The following is a 23,161-nucleotide window of genomic DNA, read 5'->3' as shown; positions in this document are numbered from 1 at the left end:
AGTAAACGTATTTATACACTCATAGTAGTCAACGTATGTATACACTCACAGTAGTCAATTTATACACTCACAGTAGTCAACGTATTTATACACTCACAGTAGTCAACGTATTTATACAACCATGGTAGTCAACGTATGTATACACTCACAGTAGTCAACGTATGTATACACTCACAGTAGTCAACGTATTTATACACTCACAGTAGTCAACGTATTTATACAACCACAGTAGTCAACGTATTTATACAACCATAGTAGTCAACGTATTTATACACTCATAGTAGTCAACGTATGTATACACTCACAGTAGTCAATTTATACACTCACAGTAGTCAACGTATTTAAACACTCACAGTAGTCAACGTATTTATACAACCACAGTAGTCAACGTATTTATACACTCATAGTAGTCAACGTATTTATACACTCATAGTAGTCAACGTATTTATACACTCATAGTATTCAACGTATTTATACAACCATAGTAGTCAACGTATTTATACACTCATAGTATTCAACGTATTTATACACTCATAGTAGTCAAATGTTTGTGTTTGAGCATTCCTAGTGAAGGTAAATCTACCAAAGTGCTTGAGACGGACGAAATTTTTGAAGTGTTTTTTTTTCATTTATAGATCGTCCCTAGTCTAGAAAAGTTCTGAATGACTTAGACACAAATCTCTAAGATCTACCATGCAAAACATTCAGAGAAAACAGAACGAGATGCATTGCTTTGGACAAGCACGTTGACATGTAACGTGGTTGAACTAACTTTTTTGAGATCACAGGTTTTTGATTTTAATCAGTACTTCAACAAAAGGTATTTTATAGAACATAACAAAGAGCAGTACAGGAAAATTCCTTTATTCTATAATACCGATAAAATAATTAACAAAAACACAATTAGTCAAAATGATAATAAACAATACCGTATTAGTAATACAATTACTCATTGTTATTTAATTAAAATGTTTACCAATATAAATTGCATTATATACGTTGATTACTATTCAAATGGAACAGACAAGCCGATAATCGCACATATCACGAAAATAAAAAAAGACAACTGTCAATGAATTTTGTCATCTGGGCTGGGTAACGTTGCTTTAACATTAGTTTTTTGCTTGTACTTTTTGAACTGTCGGTTTGTCCGGTTTTCTGTCAGTCTTTCCCTTTGTATCTTCTGAACATTGCGTTTGTCTTTTTTTATCGTTGGCATCATCGGCTACAACTTTTGATGGACTTGCTACCGTAGTTTATGTTCGTCTGAATTACCCGGCTAGATGCACTAGTAAATATATCTGTAAAACTAATCGGCTGGATGACAGAAACTAAGTTCGTGTAAGTAGGTGTCTTTTTTCCATGTTATCATAGGTTTATAAGCGGCTCTCAATAGATTTCGATGTTTTTAGGCAATGTACTAACAATATTTTCATATTAAAAGTAATCCTGTATTTTAATAGATTTTAGTTATTTTTTCGAAAGAAGGCTGGAGATACCAAAGGGATATTCAAGATCATAAGTCGATGACAATCATACTGACAATGCCATGGCAAAAAACCCAACAAAGGAAACTAAAGTTTAGCAATATAACCCCATCAAAAATCTGAGGTAGTCTCAGGTGCTACGACAGGATGGCTTATCGCTCCACATGTAACACTAGTCGGGGATTTGTCAAGTATCAGATATTGAATAAAGAGCAAATTTTAGATTTTAAAAAATGTAAATATTATGTTTACAAACGAAGAGATAATAAACGATATACTTTTTAATTTAATTTAAAACACATATAGGTTCAACAAGTCTTTTTCGTTTGAAAAACGAGCATTCTCAATATCAAAAGGTCGTCCACAAACTTGCATACCAATCTGAAAAAAAAAATTATATCTTATTCAATGTCGTACAAGGATTCGGAATTTACGTGCTTCTTTTCAATATGTTTAGGGGGCTCGCTGGCCGAGTGGTCTAAAAAATAAAACTACTGTATCACAAGCCTGTCAACACTGAGGTTGTGAGTTCGAATCCCGCACGTGGAAGGTGCGCTCGATTCCAATCTTAATTTACCAGGATTGTCGGTTTTCCTAAGGAGGTTCTCTCCTGCCACTCCGGCTTCCTACATCAATAAAAACTGACCGTCACGAAGTAGCACAATAGTGCTGAAAGTGGCGTTAAACACCAATCAATACGTTAATAGAATGCGTGAGAAATGCTCGAGAGTGAGAGATTTAAAGGTCGGTTTCACAGCATTTATTTAACACGCATATGGTTCCGACAATTACTGCTAATCTTTCTGACAATTTCAGCAAATCACGAAAGCATATAGATAACTAAAAGCTGTATTTTGATAAATCGTGATAAAGTCGAGTATTAATCTTAAATTAATATGCAATTAAAATCAATCTCAAAAAATCAAATTAAAGAAAGATGTCGTTTGTGTTTTTGTATTGTTGCTTTGGTTTATGCTTGAAGTTCTTTGGCATACTCCAACGATCTCATTATCATATCTATTCAATGCTATTTTGCTGATGTAAATTCTACCTATTTTGTTTATGGTTGTCTGCCAGCGCAAAATGTTACAAATACATGTAATAGTTCGTGTTTATTATAAAAATACTACACACACCGCAAAATGTCCAATACAAAATTCTCAAATAAATAAATTTGGTGTATTTACTGTCTTCTGATTGGTTAAAAGTATTACCTTTATTTTCAATGTTGTCATTGAATAATCCGCGAAGCGGATTATGTAAAATGTGAAGAGTCAAAAATTATTTTTATGGTTCAATAAATTCAAAATAAATAATAGCCATTAATAGCCGAAAATAAAGGTATAAAATGTAAAATGTGAAGAGTCAAACATTATTTTTATGGTTCAATAAATTCAAAATAAATAATAGCCATTAATAGCCGAAAATAAAGGTATGTGTATTCATACGCCAACATGTGTGTACGTTGTTATTGTTAATATAAATAATATAAAAAGGATCAAAAAGCTCTTTGAGCCTGATTTTTGATAGAAATTTATTTAAAATGAATGGCTATTATTTATTTTGAATTTATTGAACCATAAAAATAATTTTTGACTCTTCACATTTTACATAATCCGCTTCGCGGATTATTCAATGTGAAGAGTCAAAAATTAATTTTATGGTTCAATAAATTCAAAATAAATAATAGCCATTCATTAAATAGAGTAAAACAGAAATGATTTTCCCTTATTTTCCACAACAGATTTAAAAATATGAACAACAATGAGACATATATATATATATATATATATACTACACTCACCTTCACTCCTATGACCTTTGAGTCTAATTTCAAACATCCCAGGAAAACACCACATTTACGAATGGAAGTGTCGTAGTCATAGTAACCCTGACTGCTGAACACACCAATACGTGTGTACATAGGGATCCTCTCACAGTTATCAATCACCTGTCATTATATTTGGTAAAACTACTTATGCACATACCATTTATTTTAGTAGGGGGGTATGTTGTTTTTCTTCTTAGGACAAACTCTTTTTGGGGATTTATTTTTAAGAAAGAAACAGGAACAAGAATTTTGCAACTCAACATTGAATCTTTTTTTTTTTCTAATTTTCAAAAAATTCTGAAACAATTTAGAACTAAATAATTTATTAAATAAAAAAACGTGCAGCCCCTAACCCTACAAAAGATTAATGATGAGTGCCTTACAAGCATCTAAGATCCTCTCCCTTGTAATATGGATATCAACTTTGGTACAAACGAAACCTCCATCTTGTTATTTTTATATTTTTGATAGACAAAGTTTTGATTTAGCCCAGTGTTTTCTGGTTGTATTTTATTTTTGTTGTTAGTTTGCTGTTTATCTATTTACTGACTTTTTTTAAATAATCGATTACTTTTTACATGTATTATCAGAGCGAAAAACTACAAGATGTGACATACGAAAAAATGTATATTTACTGACAAAGTTCCAGAATTAGGACAGGCACCTAAAAATATTGCGGGTCGAGACCGATTTGTTTTAAAAACGTTTGATGTCCTTGGCCTCTAAAGCATTTGGTATCAAGCTTAATCCGCGTGTCATGCGCACTGCAATCATTATCATACGTAGTTTTTACACCTAATATGCTTCAATTTATTATCTTAATAGCATCTCAATCAAGCAACAGTTCATTTTTGAATTACCAAAGGGAAACAACTTTTAGGTACTAATACAAAATTGGATCCCGGCTTATAAAAACCTCTCGGAAAGAGCATGGTTTGATGTACTTAATTAGGTTGTGCTGAACTTTGCGTAATCACCTCATAGTATATTGCAATACAAATTTTACCATAAATGTGAAATGTAGTTATATGAAGTCAAATTATTGTCGGACTTTTACCAAAAAAAAAAAGAAATATAGTCGGCACCTAGAAAAAGAATTTTCGTTTAAGGTCGCAACGAGAGCAAACTATGAAGTGTTATACTGTTCCTAAATCACCCAGTGAATGTTACTTTCAATGGTATATGTATACGCAGTGTAATCTAGATCACGGAATTGTGATATAAATAAAACATGCAAATAATTCAAAAAGAATTTGTTACTTTTCATCTTCCGACCATTACATTGCATTTAATCTATACTTACCCTTCCTTTTGGTCGCCATAACAACGTATTTGTCGGTGCGTTACAGAATGATATCGGAATAGCTTCCGGTGTAGCTCGAGACGAAGAGTTTGGACATTCTGGCGTAGATGGATGAGAGAAGTATGAAAACTGTAGAAGGGCCTTGACGGTATCAAACTTTCTACATTTCGCTAGATCTAAGTAAAATGTCATTTAAGTTAGTTACAGTGTGCAACAAAACAATGTGAAATATATTAAACCAACAGCCAAATAAGTTAACTGAGTAGTATTATCCTTAACATATCAACGTATTCAATTAAAATATTGTAAAAAACAATTCCGTGAATTGGTGATCTGGATTATGTCGTAAGAATTTAAAAAAAAAATTCTATTGTGTATCATTTTTATTTTTATTTTTTGTTTTTGTTACTGTGTTGTTTTGTGCTGTTTATGTTCTGTTTGTACCTTTTTTGCTGAGAGATGAAAAATCTCCCATCTGAATTTGATATGACGAGTAACGATTAGCGTCAAAACATTTGTGCGTAAAAAAATTTCTAATTAAATGATATAAGGTGAATCAAAAACAGGCTTTGTGATGAAATTCTTCGGTCTGAATTTCAATAATTGAAGCGTTACGAAGATTGAGGACATTACATCGCGTTTTAAAATACCATTGAAAGTAACAAGATTTTTTTGGATCTCCTATTAATAAGACAACACTGAATATTTTCTATTGATAAATTAACTCATTGATAGATAGATGTTTTATATAGTCACATGACAAACGAAACTTGGGTAATCCTATCGCATACACAATCAATGGATATTTTTACTGTAATCGGATAATGGGTTTCAATGATATTCTTAGAATTGGTGTGATTAATGTATTGTAAAACTCACTACTTGTATCGTTAAAGAACGGAACAAACGGTGGAGGAAGTGTAGTCACTGTAGTAAACTGTGTTGTCGTAGCAGGCGTTACTGTCGTTGGAGAAACAAGTGGCGCTGTAGTAACAGGAAGTGGCGTTGAACTTCCAGTGTTTGTAGGAGGTCCATTTGGTATCTGAAGACAAGAGCGCGTTACTGCAAAAAAACTTCTCTGATAATGCGATTTATAAATTTTTGGCTTCTAAAAATCAATCGATATTCACAAAAACAATTATCCGCTAAACATTACCGATTTCATTTCATGGTATGAACTTTAAAAGGGCACAGGTTTTAGCCTTCTGTTAGTGTATACGTTGTATATTTCTTTTGCTTGAGCATATTTCATAATTATCATTACAATTAATTCATAGTTCTGTTTTCTGTTCATATTCATATATAGATATTAGAAGATGTGGTATGAGTGCCAATACTTTTTAGAAATAGAGCAGACAATCTCGCTTTGATTTGATACACTCCTAGCTCAATCTCTCTTTGATTTGATACACTCCTAGCTCAAGACAAAGTTGAACTAATACGGTTTTTGTTGTTCTGTTTATGCATGTTTGGTGTTTGGTCACTCCAACGTTTAATACTATTTTTGGAATCAACATTTAGTCTTGGAGGTTATCTCAGACAGAGTTGTGCAGGCAGAACATTTTGGCGTGTTTCTAATGATATATTTTGTCGGTAGTTATCGAGTTTATAAATTTAGTATGATATTGTTCTAATGTTAAGGGCTGTTGCGAATTTCCATAAGGCACGGTTGACTTAGGCAATCATAGTTTGGCTGTCTATTGGTCTCGAACGAAAAACGATGAGGATTTTTTTCAGACACACGTCACGCACGGAAATAATATTATTGGTTTTTACTATAATCACGTGACGTTTAGTCCGTCCATTTTCTGCACTTCTCACGAACACATGTTCACATTGTTCAGTTTTTATGCATCAACAATGTGTCCCCTTGGTTTGTCTAACAGGGTTTCCTGGTTGAATTACATTACAGTCAATCCTGTATATAGAGAGCATCATTGGAGGAAACCGACCTTACAATAGAGGTGGCAATTAAACTGAGGTTCAAAACCCATAGGTATAATTGAGTTCGGAATGCATCGGTATTGCTACAGCGGGAAAAATAGAAGGTGACCTGCCAGGACAGGTTATACCTTAAGAGAGGTGACCTTTATAGCATATTTGACTGTATTACCTTGATGCCACGTTCGTGGATTGGTTGATACTTTAGGAAGTGTCCATGTTTTCAGTGTTGACGTCGGTGCAAAAGTTGGATGTATTGTACTGGAAGCCACAACCTAACAATTAATATATTTCATGTAGAATGGTCTTCCTTCATTATAAAAACACGTTAAATATAGCTTGAACACAGATGATACTTTGTATACATCCTTCGCTTTCAAATGTTCGGCTTTGAGCGTTCCTGATGAAGGTAATTCCAGAAAAGCGCTTCGGACTCATGAAATTAATAACGTGTTGTTGCATAGGCTGTTCCGGGGGGGGGGCCTGGTGGGCCCGGGCCCCCCGTTTCGTGGGAAAAATTTGGTTGATTATATAGGGAATCACTGAAGCATGACTGGAGCGGGCCCCCCTTAGGTCAGTCAGCGCCCCCCCCCCCCCCCCCCCCCCTTATGAAAAGTTCTGGATCCGCCACTGTGTTTTCATTTTTTTAAATGTTTATTACAACAGACTTTGAATACAAAAAATGTGTTAAACTTGTTGTCAACATGCTATATGTAAATCTGACTTTTTTCGAGAAAAAAAATAAGAATATTTGGCGGCATTACACGCCTTCAATAATTGTAACAAGACTTCTGTAAACAATGTTAAAATTATGTGTAAAAGATTGCAAAAGTCTTACATCTTTAATTCAATAGAAAATGTTCTTCGAAGCACAGGGGCAGCTCTTTTGAAGAATAGGAGAAAATAAATTTTCCTTGTCTTTCTAATCTGTTTTCTATTTTTAATTTTACATTCAACCTACGGATATTGTTATCAAATTTAGGGAAAGGAAACTACCCGTTTACCAGACACACCAATAAATCTAGCAATAAATATTACCTGAAAAGACCCTAAGCTGTTCAGTCCATTAACTGGGGATAACTTGGAATTTGCTAATACAACATTGTAATCGGGGTTATCGCCGAGTTTTGGTTCGGAAATCTTCAAGTATACCTATGTTAAAATAAAGAAAATTTATTAAAATCTATTATACTGGTGTGAAATATCTTGGCTAATCCTGCAATTTGATTGGTTACCTTGACAGAGTGCATGAGCCGATATACCCTTTGAACAAAAACGAAGATCGGTAAATAATGTTAAAATCGGGACATTCTAGTTTAATATAATTGTTATTTAGGATCATAGCTCGTATTCCCTGTCAGTATCCTTCCTAAATTCCTTATGCCTGGGGATATAAAACACTGATGGGGAATATGAGTCCATATCACCAGTGAAGATCCAGAATATCATAAATTATTTTATTATCATTATTATTAAGACAAAGAATAAAAGGTAAACGATATATACTTTCCCCACGCACAACACATGATTTTGAGTAATCTTCATCAGGCAGACTCGTCACCGTGATCTTGAGTTTGGAAAGTCAAATATATAAAGTTATTGGATGAAAAACCAACAGAGTATAAAAAAATCAGCCAAAATTGTTGTCCATCAACTTTAACCGAGGAAATTGCAACCTTATTTAAGCAGAATAAGCAAGAAATTTACAAAAAGATTATTCAAATAGTTCCAGAACAGGACTGATGTACCTGACGTATAGCAATAAAGAAAGCTAAATACAAACAAAAGTCTTTTATATCAGATAACCTATTTGAAGTTAAAGTTGAACTTTAATATATGCTTGTAAGTTTTAAACGGCACATTAAAATAGTCATTGATATTTGATCCCTGCATACTGACTGCTTCATATATAAGGCATATGTATAAAAGATGTAAAAATAAATAGCGATGAGGTTCTGTCGAAGACTTGATCTTGATTAAACACCAAATAGGATCGCACAGGGACAACAGTTTTAAACGTCAAGATTTGAGAACAAACAGAAAAGGGGAAACTTGGAAAACCAATAAAGAACCTACGAAACATAAAACAGTCAAACCAATAGTTTGTATCAAAAGTCCCAATGTATCAAGTCAAATATATTTACGTCAGTGGCGAACAAAAAAGATGGAATGTTATATGAGAAAAACGCACCTCGTATGTCGTTCCTGTTTGAGTGTTAGCTGGAAGGTTAAAGGTTGTTTTCAGATGTATATCACTTCCTGGTAGCCATCTAGTCGTATCTGTCGGAATGTCAGCTTCATATACAAAGCTGTACGATTAAAACATGAATCAATGTAGAAAAAGATCAAACAAAAAACAATAATGGCACAATTTCTTACAAATAACTAGGATGTGAAAATCACTGCCTTTAGAATAACATTATTAATTGTGCCCTTTATTCTTTATTCTTCAAATCAAGCACCATATTATTTTCTATTCTGTATAATTTAGCACCATATTATTCTCTATTCCTTATTTCTTGAGCTTGTTTTTTTTTATTCTTTTTTGGTCTTGTTTTTCTATTTTCCTCAGTATTCTTTATTCTGTAAACCCCTACAAGACCCTCATAAAGCTCTGATTCTTAAATACCTTTTATTGACTTTATTTTGTAGAACAATCGATACATTGTATTGACGAAACGGAGAAGCATATCCTCTGTTTAATAGTGTAATACCAACACATACTGGAGTATTTACATTAACGTTGTCTGGAAGGGTCACCTTAAAAACAGAAAAATAAAACATCATCATAATTATCGTCATCGTTTTCGTCATCATCATCGTTGTCGTCGTCGTCCTCCTCCTCCTCCTCCTCCTCGTCGTCGTCATCGTCATCATCAGCATCATCGTCGTCATCATCGTCGTCGTCGCCATCATCGTCGTCGTTGTCATCATCGTCATTGTCGTCATCATCGTCATTGTCGTCGTCGTCATCATCATCGTCATCGTTGTCATCGTCATCATCATCGTCGTTGTCGTCTTCCTCAGCATCGTTGTAGTCTTCATCATCATCATCATCATCATCATCATCATCATCATCATCATCATCATCATCATCATCATCATCATCATCATCATCATCATCAATCATTGCGTCGTCATATACGTCGTCGTCGTTTTCATCGATACACCCAACTAGTAAGTTAAGCGAAAACTGAAAGGTCGCAAGGGGACCTCGGTGACCGATTGATATAGTCTTTGTGTTTAACTACGATATTAATTAACTAGAACTTCCAGTTTTCCTGCCGAGGGTCGGTAGTTGACTCCGTGTATACCCGCTTCCTCAATCAGTAAATATTCGCCGCCTTGCTATAGCCAAAAGTGCTTAAATTTGTGTTAAATAGTCAATAAATCAGAAAGGTCGCGCCTGCTTATATCTATATCATACTTGGTACGTAATACTTACTGATTCCAGCGCGAGTCGGTACCCCATGACGTCAGAGAGTGTTTTAAAACAACCATTTCTTTTGTAGTTTCTTATAGTCTCATCTGGGTCATTTATATTAAGGTAAGTTAAGTGGAGACTTTTGAACAACTTCTCTGAATCGATACATAAATTCCTGAAACAGATTAGAAAAAAGTGTTGCAAGCAGATGAAGCAGCTTGCTCTTACTTGTACTAATTTTCTGAAAGTGTTCTATTTATAAAACAACACATTTAATCTTAACACCAAATAAATGAAACAATTAAAATGTGGTAAAGTTGAATTTATTGAAAGCGTATAAGATATATGATGTGAACAAGTACATGTAGTCTGATGAACTCAAATAAATGTTCCCCTTTTAAGCGTGAAATAAAATAATTCATATAAATAAGAAGTAAAATCAAAATTAAAATTTGCTACCAGCAGAATTCTCATAGATTGTCTGAAAAAAATATCGTTTGCTCGAAATTTGTACCTAGGTGGATTTGAAGTGTCCCCTGGGTGACATGTTTTCCCTCCAATAACACTGGTTTCCGTATCTTTCGTCAGATAAGACAAGGCACCAGTATCGGTAGAGAGGTCCGGAAAGGCATGTTTAAGATCATTGGTGTCACCTTCTAACAGACATTCGTGGAAGTGACCTGTCGTTAAAATAGATAATGAGACAGATGTGAAAATCAACCTTTTATGTGATGTGCATAAGAGGATTTTTTGTCCTTGCTTCTGATTGTAAGGATTGCTTGATTGATTGATTGATTGATTGATTGATTGACTGATTGATTGGTGTTTAACGCCACTTTCAGCACTATTGTGCTATTTTGTGGCGGTAAGTTTTTATTGGTGTAGGAAGCAGGAGTGCCCGGAGAGAACCACCATCCTTCGGTAGGAAAACTTACAATTCTAGTCATTAAGATTGGAGTCGAGCGCACCTGTCACGTGCGGGATTCGAACTCACAACCTCACTGAGTGTTGACAGGCTAGTGATACAGTAGTTCGGCTTCTTAGAACACCGAAATAAGCTTTGTCCTTGTTTCTGATTGCAAGGAAACTAACATTAGCCGAGACTGCCACTTCTAAAAATTATTTTAAGTAGTGAGTTCAAACGTTTACTGTTTACCAGCACTTGAAGATAATATGACCTCCAATACCCTATGTAATATTATAAAAGTATCCATTTTAAAAAAATATACGACGTCTACATAATATTGAGCCTCATTATTATCTTTAGATGATAGCTTAAGGTGGTACCCAACACCTTGACTAATACTAATTTGGCTCGTTTAATTTTCCTAAAAATTTGACAAAATGTTTACTTTGACCCTTTGACAAAAATATAAAAATTTCAAATAATTTGAACCAACCACTTTATCAGAAAAATTTCACTGGTTATATAGCAGTTTGACAAACACTAATTTTGATCATTAAGAATCTTGATATTTCCTTAACAATACAACATGATTAAAACGTTTAGCTGATTTTTACAGAGTTATCTCCCTGTAGTGTTAGGTACCACCTTAACGAAGTTAAACAGAATACAACCAGTCTGGTATCTGACGGAAAAGTCCGATGGTTGACAAAATATTGTATAAAAGTTGAAATTATTTTATTTACCTATCCTTTCTATTGTCCTCTTTCCGGAAGTTGTCTTGTAGTCCGGGTGAGCAACTTGCACTGGCCTGGAAAAGTTATGAAAATTATGTAAAGTTTTTTTTTTTCGAAAACTGTTGATACAGATCATACTATTACGTCTTCCATTTTACGAACTCATTCATGGTAAAGTATTCTGTATTATACGAAACTACCGGTATATTGTTTGTAAGATATACTAAGTTATAGTTCCTTTCTGACTGGCGATTTAATTCAAGAAAAGGACACCTTTTGTCGGAGTTCGTGTTCTCTAATTTTTAGTATTCCATGTGGTGGTTTGTTGGAATCTTCTGTCTTTTCTGTGTTTTCACCTATGTTAATGCTGCTAAGGTGTTGTCTGTTTTTACTTGACTGATGGATTTTTCTCCCCTTCTTTTATTCTAAATTAAGATCAAATTCTTGACAGACGAAAAAGGGTTTTTCACTTCCTTTCTGAGACAATTTTGTTTTCAAGAAGTTCGGAATGACCCAATTTATTATGAAAAAAGCACGACCCTAATGGTCTTCCTCCATCTTGGATTTTGAAATAGCAGTGAACAATCGGTCTAGATCTTTATTGAAATGTGCAAATTTCGAGAGTAGTGTGTAATTCATGTGTAAGACTTTTCATGTTAATATAGAAAATTATGTGTTTTATCATATTTTACGACTGTATTTTACAAAAAACGGAAAATTTTGTTTTATTCATTTTTTTTTTATACTTTGCCACATGGGGGATATAACTCAAATAAAGTAACTTTTATAATAGAATTGTGTTATTAAATTACCTATTTTATTATGTAGCAAAAAATCGAGTCCAGTGACCCAAATTTTTTTCTTTTTCTTATCTGAAAGCATATCATTAAAGCTATCTCCTCATACTTTATGTTAAAATTCTATGGTTAAGTTTTCTTTATATCACACAAATTTGGGTTTTTCAAGCATAATCTATACAAAATCTGACAATTTTGCACAACCTGTTGCGTAAAAAAGCCATCTACCTTACAGCAGAATATTGCTCATATGACCAGTATAATCCAGTATGAACTGGAAATTATTACAATAAAAACCTATTGAGATATTCCAATTTCAAAAACAGTAATCCACCACCTATACTTAATCAGTATGATAAAAAGTAGGATTCTACCCAAACCTTTAATTACTATTCTCTTTATTATAGTTTGTTAAGAGCTATTTTTTTTATGCGTAGAACATTTTTAGTTTCGGATTAATATCCGTCTATGACATTTTTACTTGTATTGTATAGGAGTCATTACGAATGCATATGTTCATATTTCAAGTAATCTTTTATCACCAGTATAATTAAATACGTCATGGTATTATCCGTTCGTGGGTACAGTGAGTTGTCGTCCTTGGACGACAGTATTGGACTTTCTAGTTACAAGACAGCTTACACTTTTGATTACTTATATTGTCGATTACTGATGTTAGTGATTACTTACACTTTTACATTGTTGATTACTCACACTGTTGATTACTTACATTGGTGATTACTTACATTGGTGATTACTTACATTGTCGATTACATATATTGTTGATTTCCTAAATCGTTGATTACCTGTATTGGTGATTACTTATTAGTTGATTACTTATATTGTTGATTACTTACATTGTTGATTTCCTAAATCGTTGATTACTTACATTGTTGAATACTTACATGGTCGATTACTTACTTTGTTGATTTCCTAAACATTTGATTACTTACATTATTGATTACTTACATTATTGATTTCTTACATTGTTGATCATTTATATTAGTGATTACTTACATTGTTGATTAATTATATTGGTGATTACTTATATTGTTAATTACTTATATTGTTAATTACTTATATTGTTGACTATTTATTTTGTTGATTACTTACATTGTTGACTACTTACATTGTCGATTACTTATATTAGTGATTACTTACATTGTTGATTGCTTATATTGCTGATTATTTATACTTTTAAGTATTTCAATTATCGATTACTTACATCGTTGATCATTTTCATTGTTTATTATTTACATCTTCGATTACTTTTATCCTCGATTAATTCTAGTGATTATTACTTTCACTGTTGATCATTTACATTAACAATTACTTAATTTTGATGATTACTTTTCATCGTCGATTATTTACATTGTTGTGTTTTTACAGTGTTGATTTCATACATTGGTGATAACATTCGTCGTCATAACGTCATCGTTAATTACTTACAGCGTCGATGAATTGCGTCGTCGATTACTTACATTGTTGATTTATTACATTTTTGATTGATTAAGTCATCGATTACTCACATTTGTGAATACCTATATCGTCGATTGTTTGCGTTGTTGATTACTTACATTGTTGGTTTCGTACATTTGTGATTTCTTACAAAGTTGATTACTTACACACGTCTTGTGAATACCTATATATATATTCGAACACTTACATTGTTGATGGAAGTTCTGTGAGTAGCGTATCGATTATAGCTGTATCTTGTTTTGTACTGTTTGTTCCAGGTGTGTACCATAAACCTGGTAAATTTAAAATATAAGGTGGCATTTTGTAAAGGTGTTCAATGAAAATTGCAGTACTGTAAAAGTGGTCCAGTCTGAATTTGAAAATAAAATCTTCCAAGATAAATATGAAAATCAAGCGGTCCTTCTCAGAATATCAACTTAAAACCTATCACAGGACACAAAACTGATCGAATTTCTGTTGTCGTAAATACAAATGCATTTAAACTTTTGTTAGTTTGAATATCTATAATACCACTATAGTAGGGTGAAACGAATGGAACATTTAAACAAACGTGTGCCACCAGTGGAGCAGAAATTTAAACCTTTTAATGTCATTCGGATACCACCTCGAGATCACCACATATCGATCAACATTTAAACACGTAAATAACCGAGTTCTTGACAAGGATTCAAATAAATATAGCATAATCCTTGATTAAAAAATCATAAATTTATTTATGTTTGCACCCACTGCCTTATTCCTTCAAATACTATATAAAAAAATAACTTTCAGCTTTAGTCATGTAGATTACTATTCATATATCTGTCATAGTCTGTGCAAACAAATCTCTGTTTTCACATTACCACTGATGATTCATTTTCATTACAGTTGTCAGTTTAAATTATAGCTTAACCCAAAGCAATTTAGACTTATCGCCGTAAGTTACTTACAATAAGCGACAGGTCGGGTGTTACTGGTGGAGCAATAATTGTTTTTGGAGCATTTGAGTTCATCCCCTGAATTTAGCAGGTTTGATGTTGCTTAAACTCACGTTTTTTTTTTGTGATGCGTTGTTTTGGGTCGGTGTCTTTTTTTGGCCTTTTTTTAAAGGCGTTGTTTTGGGCTGGTGTATGTCATTTCGTAGTATTTTGTGAGGTGTTGTTTTGGGCCGGTGTTTGTCTTTTTGACATTTTTAGTGAGGCGTTGTTTTGGGCCGGTATGTGTCTTTTCGTCGTTTTTTAAGGCGTTGTTTTGGGTCGGTGTATGTCTTTTCGTCGTTTTTAGTGAGTCGTTGTTTTGAGTCGGTGTATGTCTTTTCGTCGTTTTTAGTGAGGCGTTGTTTTGGGCCGGTGTATGTCTTTTCGTCGTTTTAAGTGAGACGTTGTTTTGAGTCGGTGTATGTCTTTTCGTCGTTTATAGTGAGGCGTTGTTTGGGCCGGTGTATGTCTTTTCATCGTTTTTTTTCAGGTGTTGTTTTGGGCCGGTGTTTCTTTTTCGACGTTTTTTATGAGGCGTTTTTTTGGGCCGGTGTGGGTCTTTTCGTCGTTTTTTGTGAGGGGTTGTTTTGGGCCGGTGTGTGTCTTTTCGTCGTTTTTTTAGGTGTTGTTTTGGGCCGGTGTGTGTCTTATCGTCATTTTTGTGAGGCGTTGTTTTGGGACGGTATGTGTCTTTTCGCCGTTTTTTGTAAGGCGTTGCTTTGGGCCGGTGTATGTCTTTTCGCCGGTTTTTTCTGTGAGGCGCTGTATTGGGACGGTGTAAGTCCTTTCGCCGTTTTCTGTGAGGTGTTGTTTTTGGACCGATATGTTTTTTCGCCGTTGTTCGTTTAGTCATAGTTTTTCTGTCCTTTCTTTAAAATGGTTTTTGAATTTGCACCCATGACATCCCCAATTCTGTTTTTGAACTAGTTCGATCTTTTAAAGGTTCATGTTCTTTGTCGATTTTGATTTTCGTGAAACATAAGTTCACATAGACGTTTGAAAATGTAATTGAAAGGTACAAATCAGCATATGTATACTGTGAATCGGAAAATTTTCGCCGTCTTTTATTCGCTATTCGCCGACTGAATTCAAATTCGCGATTTCAGTGGTAGTTATTTTTGTACGGTCTTGATCCTATGAACCAAGTTTCCATGACTCATTTGCGGTAGTTTTATTTTCGCGTAGCAACTCTTTTTTCGTGAAAATATCGAAAATAAAACTTCCCTGTATACAGTATCGTATTATTTACTTCTTGTTTTTAAGGTAAAATTATGGTAGACAATAAATATATAATGCAAACTTCGATGCTATCATACCATATTCCCCATGGAAACCTGCTTGAACAGCTACCACAACGCCATCGTAACGAGCAATAACAGGTGCTAGCTGTTTGATATGTTCCTTGATTTGAGCTATTGTTGGTTCTGACTGAGGGTTATACTGTGTATCCAAGCTCTGGGTTAATAGAGAAGCGAAACAAATATTGTAACGATACTACGGTATGTAAAATGTCTCGACATTAATATTTGACATTCATGTGGGGGGGGTCTTATTACAAATCTTCATTGTCAAACAGTTAAGCATGCGCGTTTATTTAATGTCTCATACATGTTATACAATTTGTTGAATTGACTTTGTTTGGATGTACAAAATTTGATCATTCAAAAAAACAAAAAACGAGAGTCATGCCGTGCGCCAACATTGAAACGATATGATACTACTAGTATGTTTATTGTCTCGACATTAATATTTGACATCCAGGGGGGGGGGGGGGGAATCTTATTACAAATCTTCATTGTCAATCAGTTAAGCATGCGTTTATTTAATGTCTCAAACATGTTAAACAATTTGTTGAATTGACTTTGTTTGGATGTAAAAAATTTGATCATAGAAAAATAAAAAAACAAAAGCCAAGCCGTGCGTCTTATAGATTCCGCAAACTGGTTTTAGAAGTGTACTATCTTCACGGCCGACACTCGGCTAACCGAAAGATTGGTCGGTTAATCTATATTGAGTATGCGGCTATATGGGCGGTTGGTCTGTTAATCAGGTCGGTTATACGTCTGTTAAGAGTAAAACGCACAATTTAAATGTTCAACTCTGTTAAATATACAGATTTTTGGCATATTATAAGAACCAAATAAAAAAAAGAAAAGTGTCTGACAAAATGATATCTATCATAGAACATTTTCCACCTGTAAAAACATTTCATAGTCTGCGCAAACTTCAGTAAAACTAAAAGGCGTCGCGCAAGTATGTGGTGTTTATGCTTATACGCATAGCAATTGTTTTAATAAAAGGCGAAACAAACAATTTTAGATATCATTTAAAGGACACTAAATAGTACTTTGGTTCTAAATAATAAATTGACATTAGTAAATATTTCAAAATTGTAATATAACGTGAGTAATACCACGTTTTAGTGACTATTAGGGGAATAAAGTCTGTTAATGGGTTGGACAATTAAAATTGTCAGTTAAGAGTTATTTAGCCACGACAATAGTTTTGCTACCTTTATAATTTCCCATTAAAAAAGTTAAGAATGAGATGTACTTGAGTAAAAAAAAATGACAATACGGTGCAACAGTATCCTTGTAGTAAGAGAATTTTTATTTTGACTTTCTTTGCATTTTATTGAAAGGTGTGTCACTGCAATATAGCGTGATATGGATTGGCCGCTGGAATATGCATGAATTTATTATTAACGTTTTCAATCAGCCTTGATTTTTGTGTCTGTTCAAAGAAGCACGTTCAAAAATCCGACTGAAAGTGTCTGTCTTATACAACACCGGGTACATATAACGTGTTGTCGTTCTCATATGGACATGATATTTGCCACTGGACGTTAATCCCTAGTTCGTCAGCATCATCCAATTGGTTCTTTTGTTCTATTACTTAACCATATGTTGTTTACAAAACATTCTAAAGAAGTACTAGTAAATGGAAAGAAGCGAATGCAGCTACATTTGATTATCTTAATTTTTAATTCATTTTATTCCGTTTAGTTCCTTTCTACATAAGTGCAGAGGAGAACTGCAGTTGTGCGCTTGTAAAATTCTAGCATTTGTCACCAATTTGAGTACATCGCAATCCATTACTGTTTCAACCACCCCCTCCCCCTGAAATTTTGTTTTGTTTGCACTTTACAATATTTACTGAGCTATCAGATTCAGCGGTTGACAGGGGGCCAATGTTTATCGGACTCCAGTCTCAAATAACATAAAGTGATATAATACAGTAAAAAAATTGCAAAGCATCTATATAGATATCGTTGTCTATACTATTAATTTAAAAATAAGGAGATGTGGAATAAATGCCAAAATTGTTTTAACAATCATCTTGGAGGGTCTAAATAGTAAAAAGGGGTGTTTCATGTCTGTATTCTTAAACAATTGTTATTTTGTTCTCTTTTTTAGCAATGCATCACTCTCTACTGTCCTTATCTATTATTCTATATTCTGCGTCTCCATCCAGATTCTCGTGTATACCATGAGGATCCGGATTGGGGGTGTTGTATTTATCTGTATTCTTTAAATTGTTATGTCACTTTTCTCTACATTTTATTTATTTTTCTCATTATTCTTTCTCTATTCTTTATATTTTAGCATCCCAATATATTTTACTTACTGATGTTTAGTTACATTACGACGTTTATCTCTGATATAAAAAAACAGATGATTGCCAATGATACAACTCTCCACAAGAGACCAAAGTGACACAGAAATTAACAACTATAGGTCACCGTACGGCCTTCAACAATGAGCAAAGCCCATACCGCATAGTCAGCTATAAAAGGCCCCGAAATGACAATGTAAAACATTTCAAACGAGAAAACTAACGGACTTATTTATATATTAAAAAAAAATGAACGAAAAACAAATATGTAACACATAAACAAACGACAACCACTGATTTACAGGCTCCTGACTTGGGACAGGCACATACATACATAATGTGGCGGGGTTAAACATTTTAGCGGGATCCCAACCCTCCCCTAACCTGGGACAGTGGTATAATAGTACAACTAAGAACGAACTATAAAAATGATGTATATACTGGTTACCAATGTAGATGACAAATTGGTGTCATTCATAACAACGAAACAGAATTCACATGATATATGCGACCATTCTTGAATGAAATTAATATTACTTTAATATTACACTTTTTGAAACCATTTTTATCAATTTCCAATTTCCATTGTCTAAATTTATGTTTCATTGTTCATGTGTTGTTTCCGTATATTTTAGCCACTCGTCTTGAGCCTACCCATTTGATCCGATAATTCCCCATAAAGCAATCAAATTATATTTTTATTGCCATTCATAACTCTTAACAGACCAAATAACAGACCGGGTTTTATACATCCGACCCATTAACAGACCAGGTTTTTAATAAAAATTGATTAATATCACCAAAATACAGATTTTCGTGTAGATTTTTCACACAATGATATTAATATGGTTAACAAACATAATGCCTGTCTTTTTTCGATGTTCAAAATATTACATGCAAGTAAATTCAGCCAAGTTGTCATTTTGTGTACATTTTGTGTGTGTAAAATGTGTATAAATTTATTGATGAGTACCCCGCCTTTTCATTTTATTGATTGTTTATCGAAGCTAGAAAAAAAATAATTACACCACTGGATTCAGTACATTGAACTGTTTTGTCAGACATGAATAATTTTTATGATAAAAAATATATTTAAAAAGTTATACAATGAAACATACTGAACTTGCAAGTATTTTCTCGATAACACCTGATTAACAGACTTTAGCCAACCCAATTAACAGACCAACCGCCGATATAGCCGCATACTCAATATAGATTAACCGACCAATCTCTCGGTTAGCCGAGTGACGGCCGTGATCTTGGGTTAAGATAATAAAGTACATACCACAATAACCTTTGTCTCCGGTAGTACTGATAAAAGGTAAAATAGCAAAAATACCGAACTCCAAGGAAATTCAAACCGGAAAGTCCTTTATCAAATGGCAAAATCAAGAGCTCAAACACATCAAACGAATGGAAAACAACTGTCATATTCCTGACTTGGTACAGGCATTTTCTTATGTAGAAAATGGTGGATTAAACCTGGTTTTGTAGCTAGCTAAACCTCTCACTTGTATGACAGTCGCATAGAATTTCATTATGTTGACAACATATATTAAATATATCAATCATTTTGTTGTATACTTTACAGAAATATATTAAAAAATCAATAAGTAACTTACATTTTGATACATAAATCTGAGAACAAGACTCCACCCGGCATCTTTAGCTGCTTTGAAATCCTGTTCAAGTTTCTGTAAGAAATCTTGTGTGATGGGAGCTCCATCAGCGAACTCGTTTAAACTATACATCCTCAACATCAGATTGGAACCTTGGTTATCACGGAGACATGCTAGATGATCTTTCTACAATGACAAGTTGCGAAAATGATTAAAACTTTTAAACATAATATGGTTATTTGTTGTATTCTTAATTATCACACGTAATCTGAAAGTTTATATAAGAGGGGATGTGGAGTCAATAAGACATCTACCCAACGACACATATGTACATTTATTCGTTTTTTTAACCTGCAGGACAACTGAAGTATAAATTTTGCTTTTGAAAAATCAACTCAGAATGAGAACTTTTGAATTGTTTTACACTAGTCATTTTTGTTAATGCTCTGATCCTGAGGTGATACTTAGTAAGTAAAATTGAGAGTTCCAGTTGAGTGGTTCCTATATATTAGGTCTGTTTTAATCTGTAATGTGATACTGTAAACCAACTTATTTTCGCGGATACTTTATTTCGCGTTTAGCCCTTTCTAGCCCATTTCGCGGCGATTGAATTTCGCGATTCTCAAATTTACTTGATGTAGATAAATAAGGAAAAATCCAAGGTTTACAAATTCGCGACGATTTATATTCGCGTTATTTTTCTGCTCGCGAAAGTCGAGAAAATAAATCGCTCGCGAAAATTAGTTGGTTTACAGTATATCTGGTACATTTACACATAATTGTACGGATAAATGTGTCAAACTAGCAGATGTTTTTGCATTTTTACTAATTGGGACAGAACACAGTCTTTTGTCATATGAAACAAAAATATCTTGCTTGCAAATTGTTAAAAAAATATTTTCATACCGTCAAAGGATGGAAATATCTGGCCGAGGTCAATGAATCCTGATAAAAACCTCGCGCGGGGTTTAATAAGTCACTACGTAGTTGAACGATATCTTCATGATAGTTTGTGCTGAAATTAAAAAAGTACCTGTTAGTGAATGGAATGCATGAAAAAACATTTAAAATGAAACGAGCTTATTTGACATGTTTTCCTTAAATTTGGAATTGAAGGAAATTCTCAATAAACATAAACTGATTTATATCTGAAAAACCGCTTCCTGTTTGTTTTAATTTTGTGAAGAAGGTCCTTCTAATTCATTTTTGAGATAATTACTTGAAATTTGACAAAATCTACAAATGTGCGTTTTTCAGCCATCTCAAAATTTAGTTCCCTAGAAATGCATCATAATGTTGTTGAAACCTCAATGAACACACATGAGGTTGCCATACTGTGAATTGTAGTAAATGATGGATTTTTTTTTAAATGTCTGGTCTGAAATAAATTCAGATGAAATTTACCCTAAGTACTTCTTTGCTTTAAACCAAACATGTTCTAACAATCAAAACATAAACATGTAGACTACTAGTATTGATGTACAAATACTTACACTTTCTGTGTACCGCATGACTGTTGTTGTGTTTGAACGACTAAAATAATAAACAAAACACTAATAAAAAAGGGGGGTTGAGATCTTAATCAAAGTAATATATTCCAACCTTGGCACATTTTCATGTCCCGGGCCTAAGTCAAGAACCAAGTCAGTAGTTTTCGAATGTTATATCTTAATATTTTTTTTTATTTTGAGAAATGGGCGTGGTAGATCATTGACTGTTTCTGTTTAATTGACGAACAGCCTTTATAGATTCGGAATGATTTAGATATTGACGTACTGTAATGACTCATGTCTTTTATTGAAGACTGTAAGTTTCCGTCCTTTGGGTTTTTTAGTCGTTGGGTTGTTGTCTCATTAACGTATACATCACATCTGGGTCAATATGCGCAATTCATTTCAGGTAGGCGATAATAGTGGCCTTGTCTTCCATTCATCTGTCCATATCGTAAACTTGGATATGTATCATGGCTCGTTTTGAAGCTGAAACATTTTTCACAGATGTGTTTAAATTTTCGGATTAAATGTTTTCACGGATTGGTAAACCCCGAAAGGCCCCATGTGATTCGGCCTCAGCAAGTCCACACAGTTAAATTCTCTGAAAATTCAGTTCTTTACAAACATTTAATAACTCCAAAGTTTTAACATCTTTATTGTACAGTCTTCTGCTCATTTAAAAAAGCACAAATGGTTAAGCCTAGTCAAATACTTAAAATAACATCATGCCCAATATCATTGCATATATATAGATTCTACCACTGCATCGAGTGTGATACGATATTTATCCACTCGAGACAGTTAAATTTTCAAATTTAAAACGCGAGGCTCGCCGAGCGTTTTAAATATTTAAAATTTAACTGTCGAGAGTGGATAAATATCGTATTACACGAGATTTGGTGGTGGAATCTGTTTCTCTAATGATTTTCAAACAATACGCAGGCAAATTTATTCCTTCTTTTCGAATGATTTGCAAAAAGATGTGTTCTTTCTACGTGACGTCATCAGGCATGGTCGCCTTTTTTCATGCCGTCACAATAGGAAATTCAGAGGAAAGCAAGAAAATTCGACGTCATAATCGGATTTTAACCAATGAAGAACTGAGATCAAACGAACCACACGTTGATTAAATTTTTTTTATACAATGGGTGCAGAAAGGGATAAATTGACGAAGAATTAGAGAAAAGTTTTTATACGCCCGTCAATTTTTGACGGGACGTATTATGTTATACAAATGTCCGGTGTCCGTCAGTCTGTCTGTCCGTCTGTCTGTCCGGCGTAAACATGTCGCACCGTAACTTGAGAATGACTTATCCAAATTTCATGAAACTTAACATAGTTGTTTCTTATGATGGTCAAACGATCTGTATACTTTTTGGTGAAAATAAGATTAAAACTTTTTGAGTTACGGGACTTAATAACTAAAACAGGTGTGTGTTTTTTTTCACATGTCGCGCCGTATCTCAAAAACAATTTATGATTATTGCTTAAAACTTTACACACTTCTTAGTTATATTAACCTCAAGATCTGTATACTTTTTGGTGATGATTCAAAATTTTATTTTAGAGATATTG

At 33.7% G+C, this 23,161-nt stretch overlaps 1 protein-coding gene across 1 annotated transcript; it reads right to left on the bottom strand.

Annotated features, from left to right (window-relative positions):
* Window positions 1-1,778: 1,778 nt before the first annotated feature.
* LOC127719151 (uncharacterized) lies at window positions 1,779-21,354 on the bottom strand. Its single transcript, XM_052225174.1, has 13 exons — window positions 21,313-21,354; window positions 20,097-20,279; window positions 16,176-16,299; window positions 10,501-10,666; window positions 10,008-10,161; window positions 9,192-9,322; window positions 8,754-8,871; window positions 7,601-7,714; window positions 6,735-6,837; window positions 5,501-5,683; window positions 4,622-4,797; window positions 3,292-3,438; window positions 1,779-1,868 (listed from the first exon to the last, which is right to left on the bottom strand). Exons 1-13 carry the CDS (start codon window positions 21,352-21,354, stop codon window positions 1,779-1,781), a joined length of 1,731 nt encoding a protein of 576 aa, XP_052081134.1.
* Window positions 21,355-23,161: the final 1,807 nt, after the last annotated feature.

The sequence above is a fragment of the Mytilus californianus genome, unplaced genomic scaffold, assembly GCF_021869535.1.
Source record: "Mytilus californianus isolate M0D057914Y unplaced genomic scaffold, xbMytCali1.0.p SCAF_10, whole genome shotgun sequence".
Lineage (NCBI taxonomy): Eukaryota > Metazoa > Mollusca > Bivalvia > Mytilida > Mytilidae > Mytilus > Mytilus californianus.
Note: the sequence above shows the minus strand (reverse complement) of the source record. Positions and strands in the feature narration are given on the sequence as shown.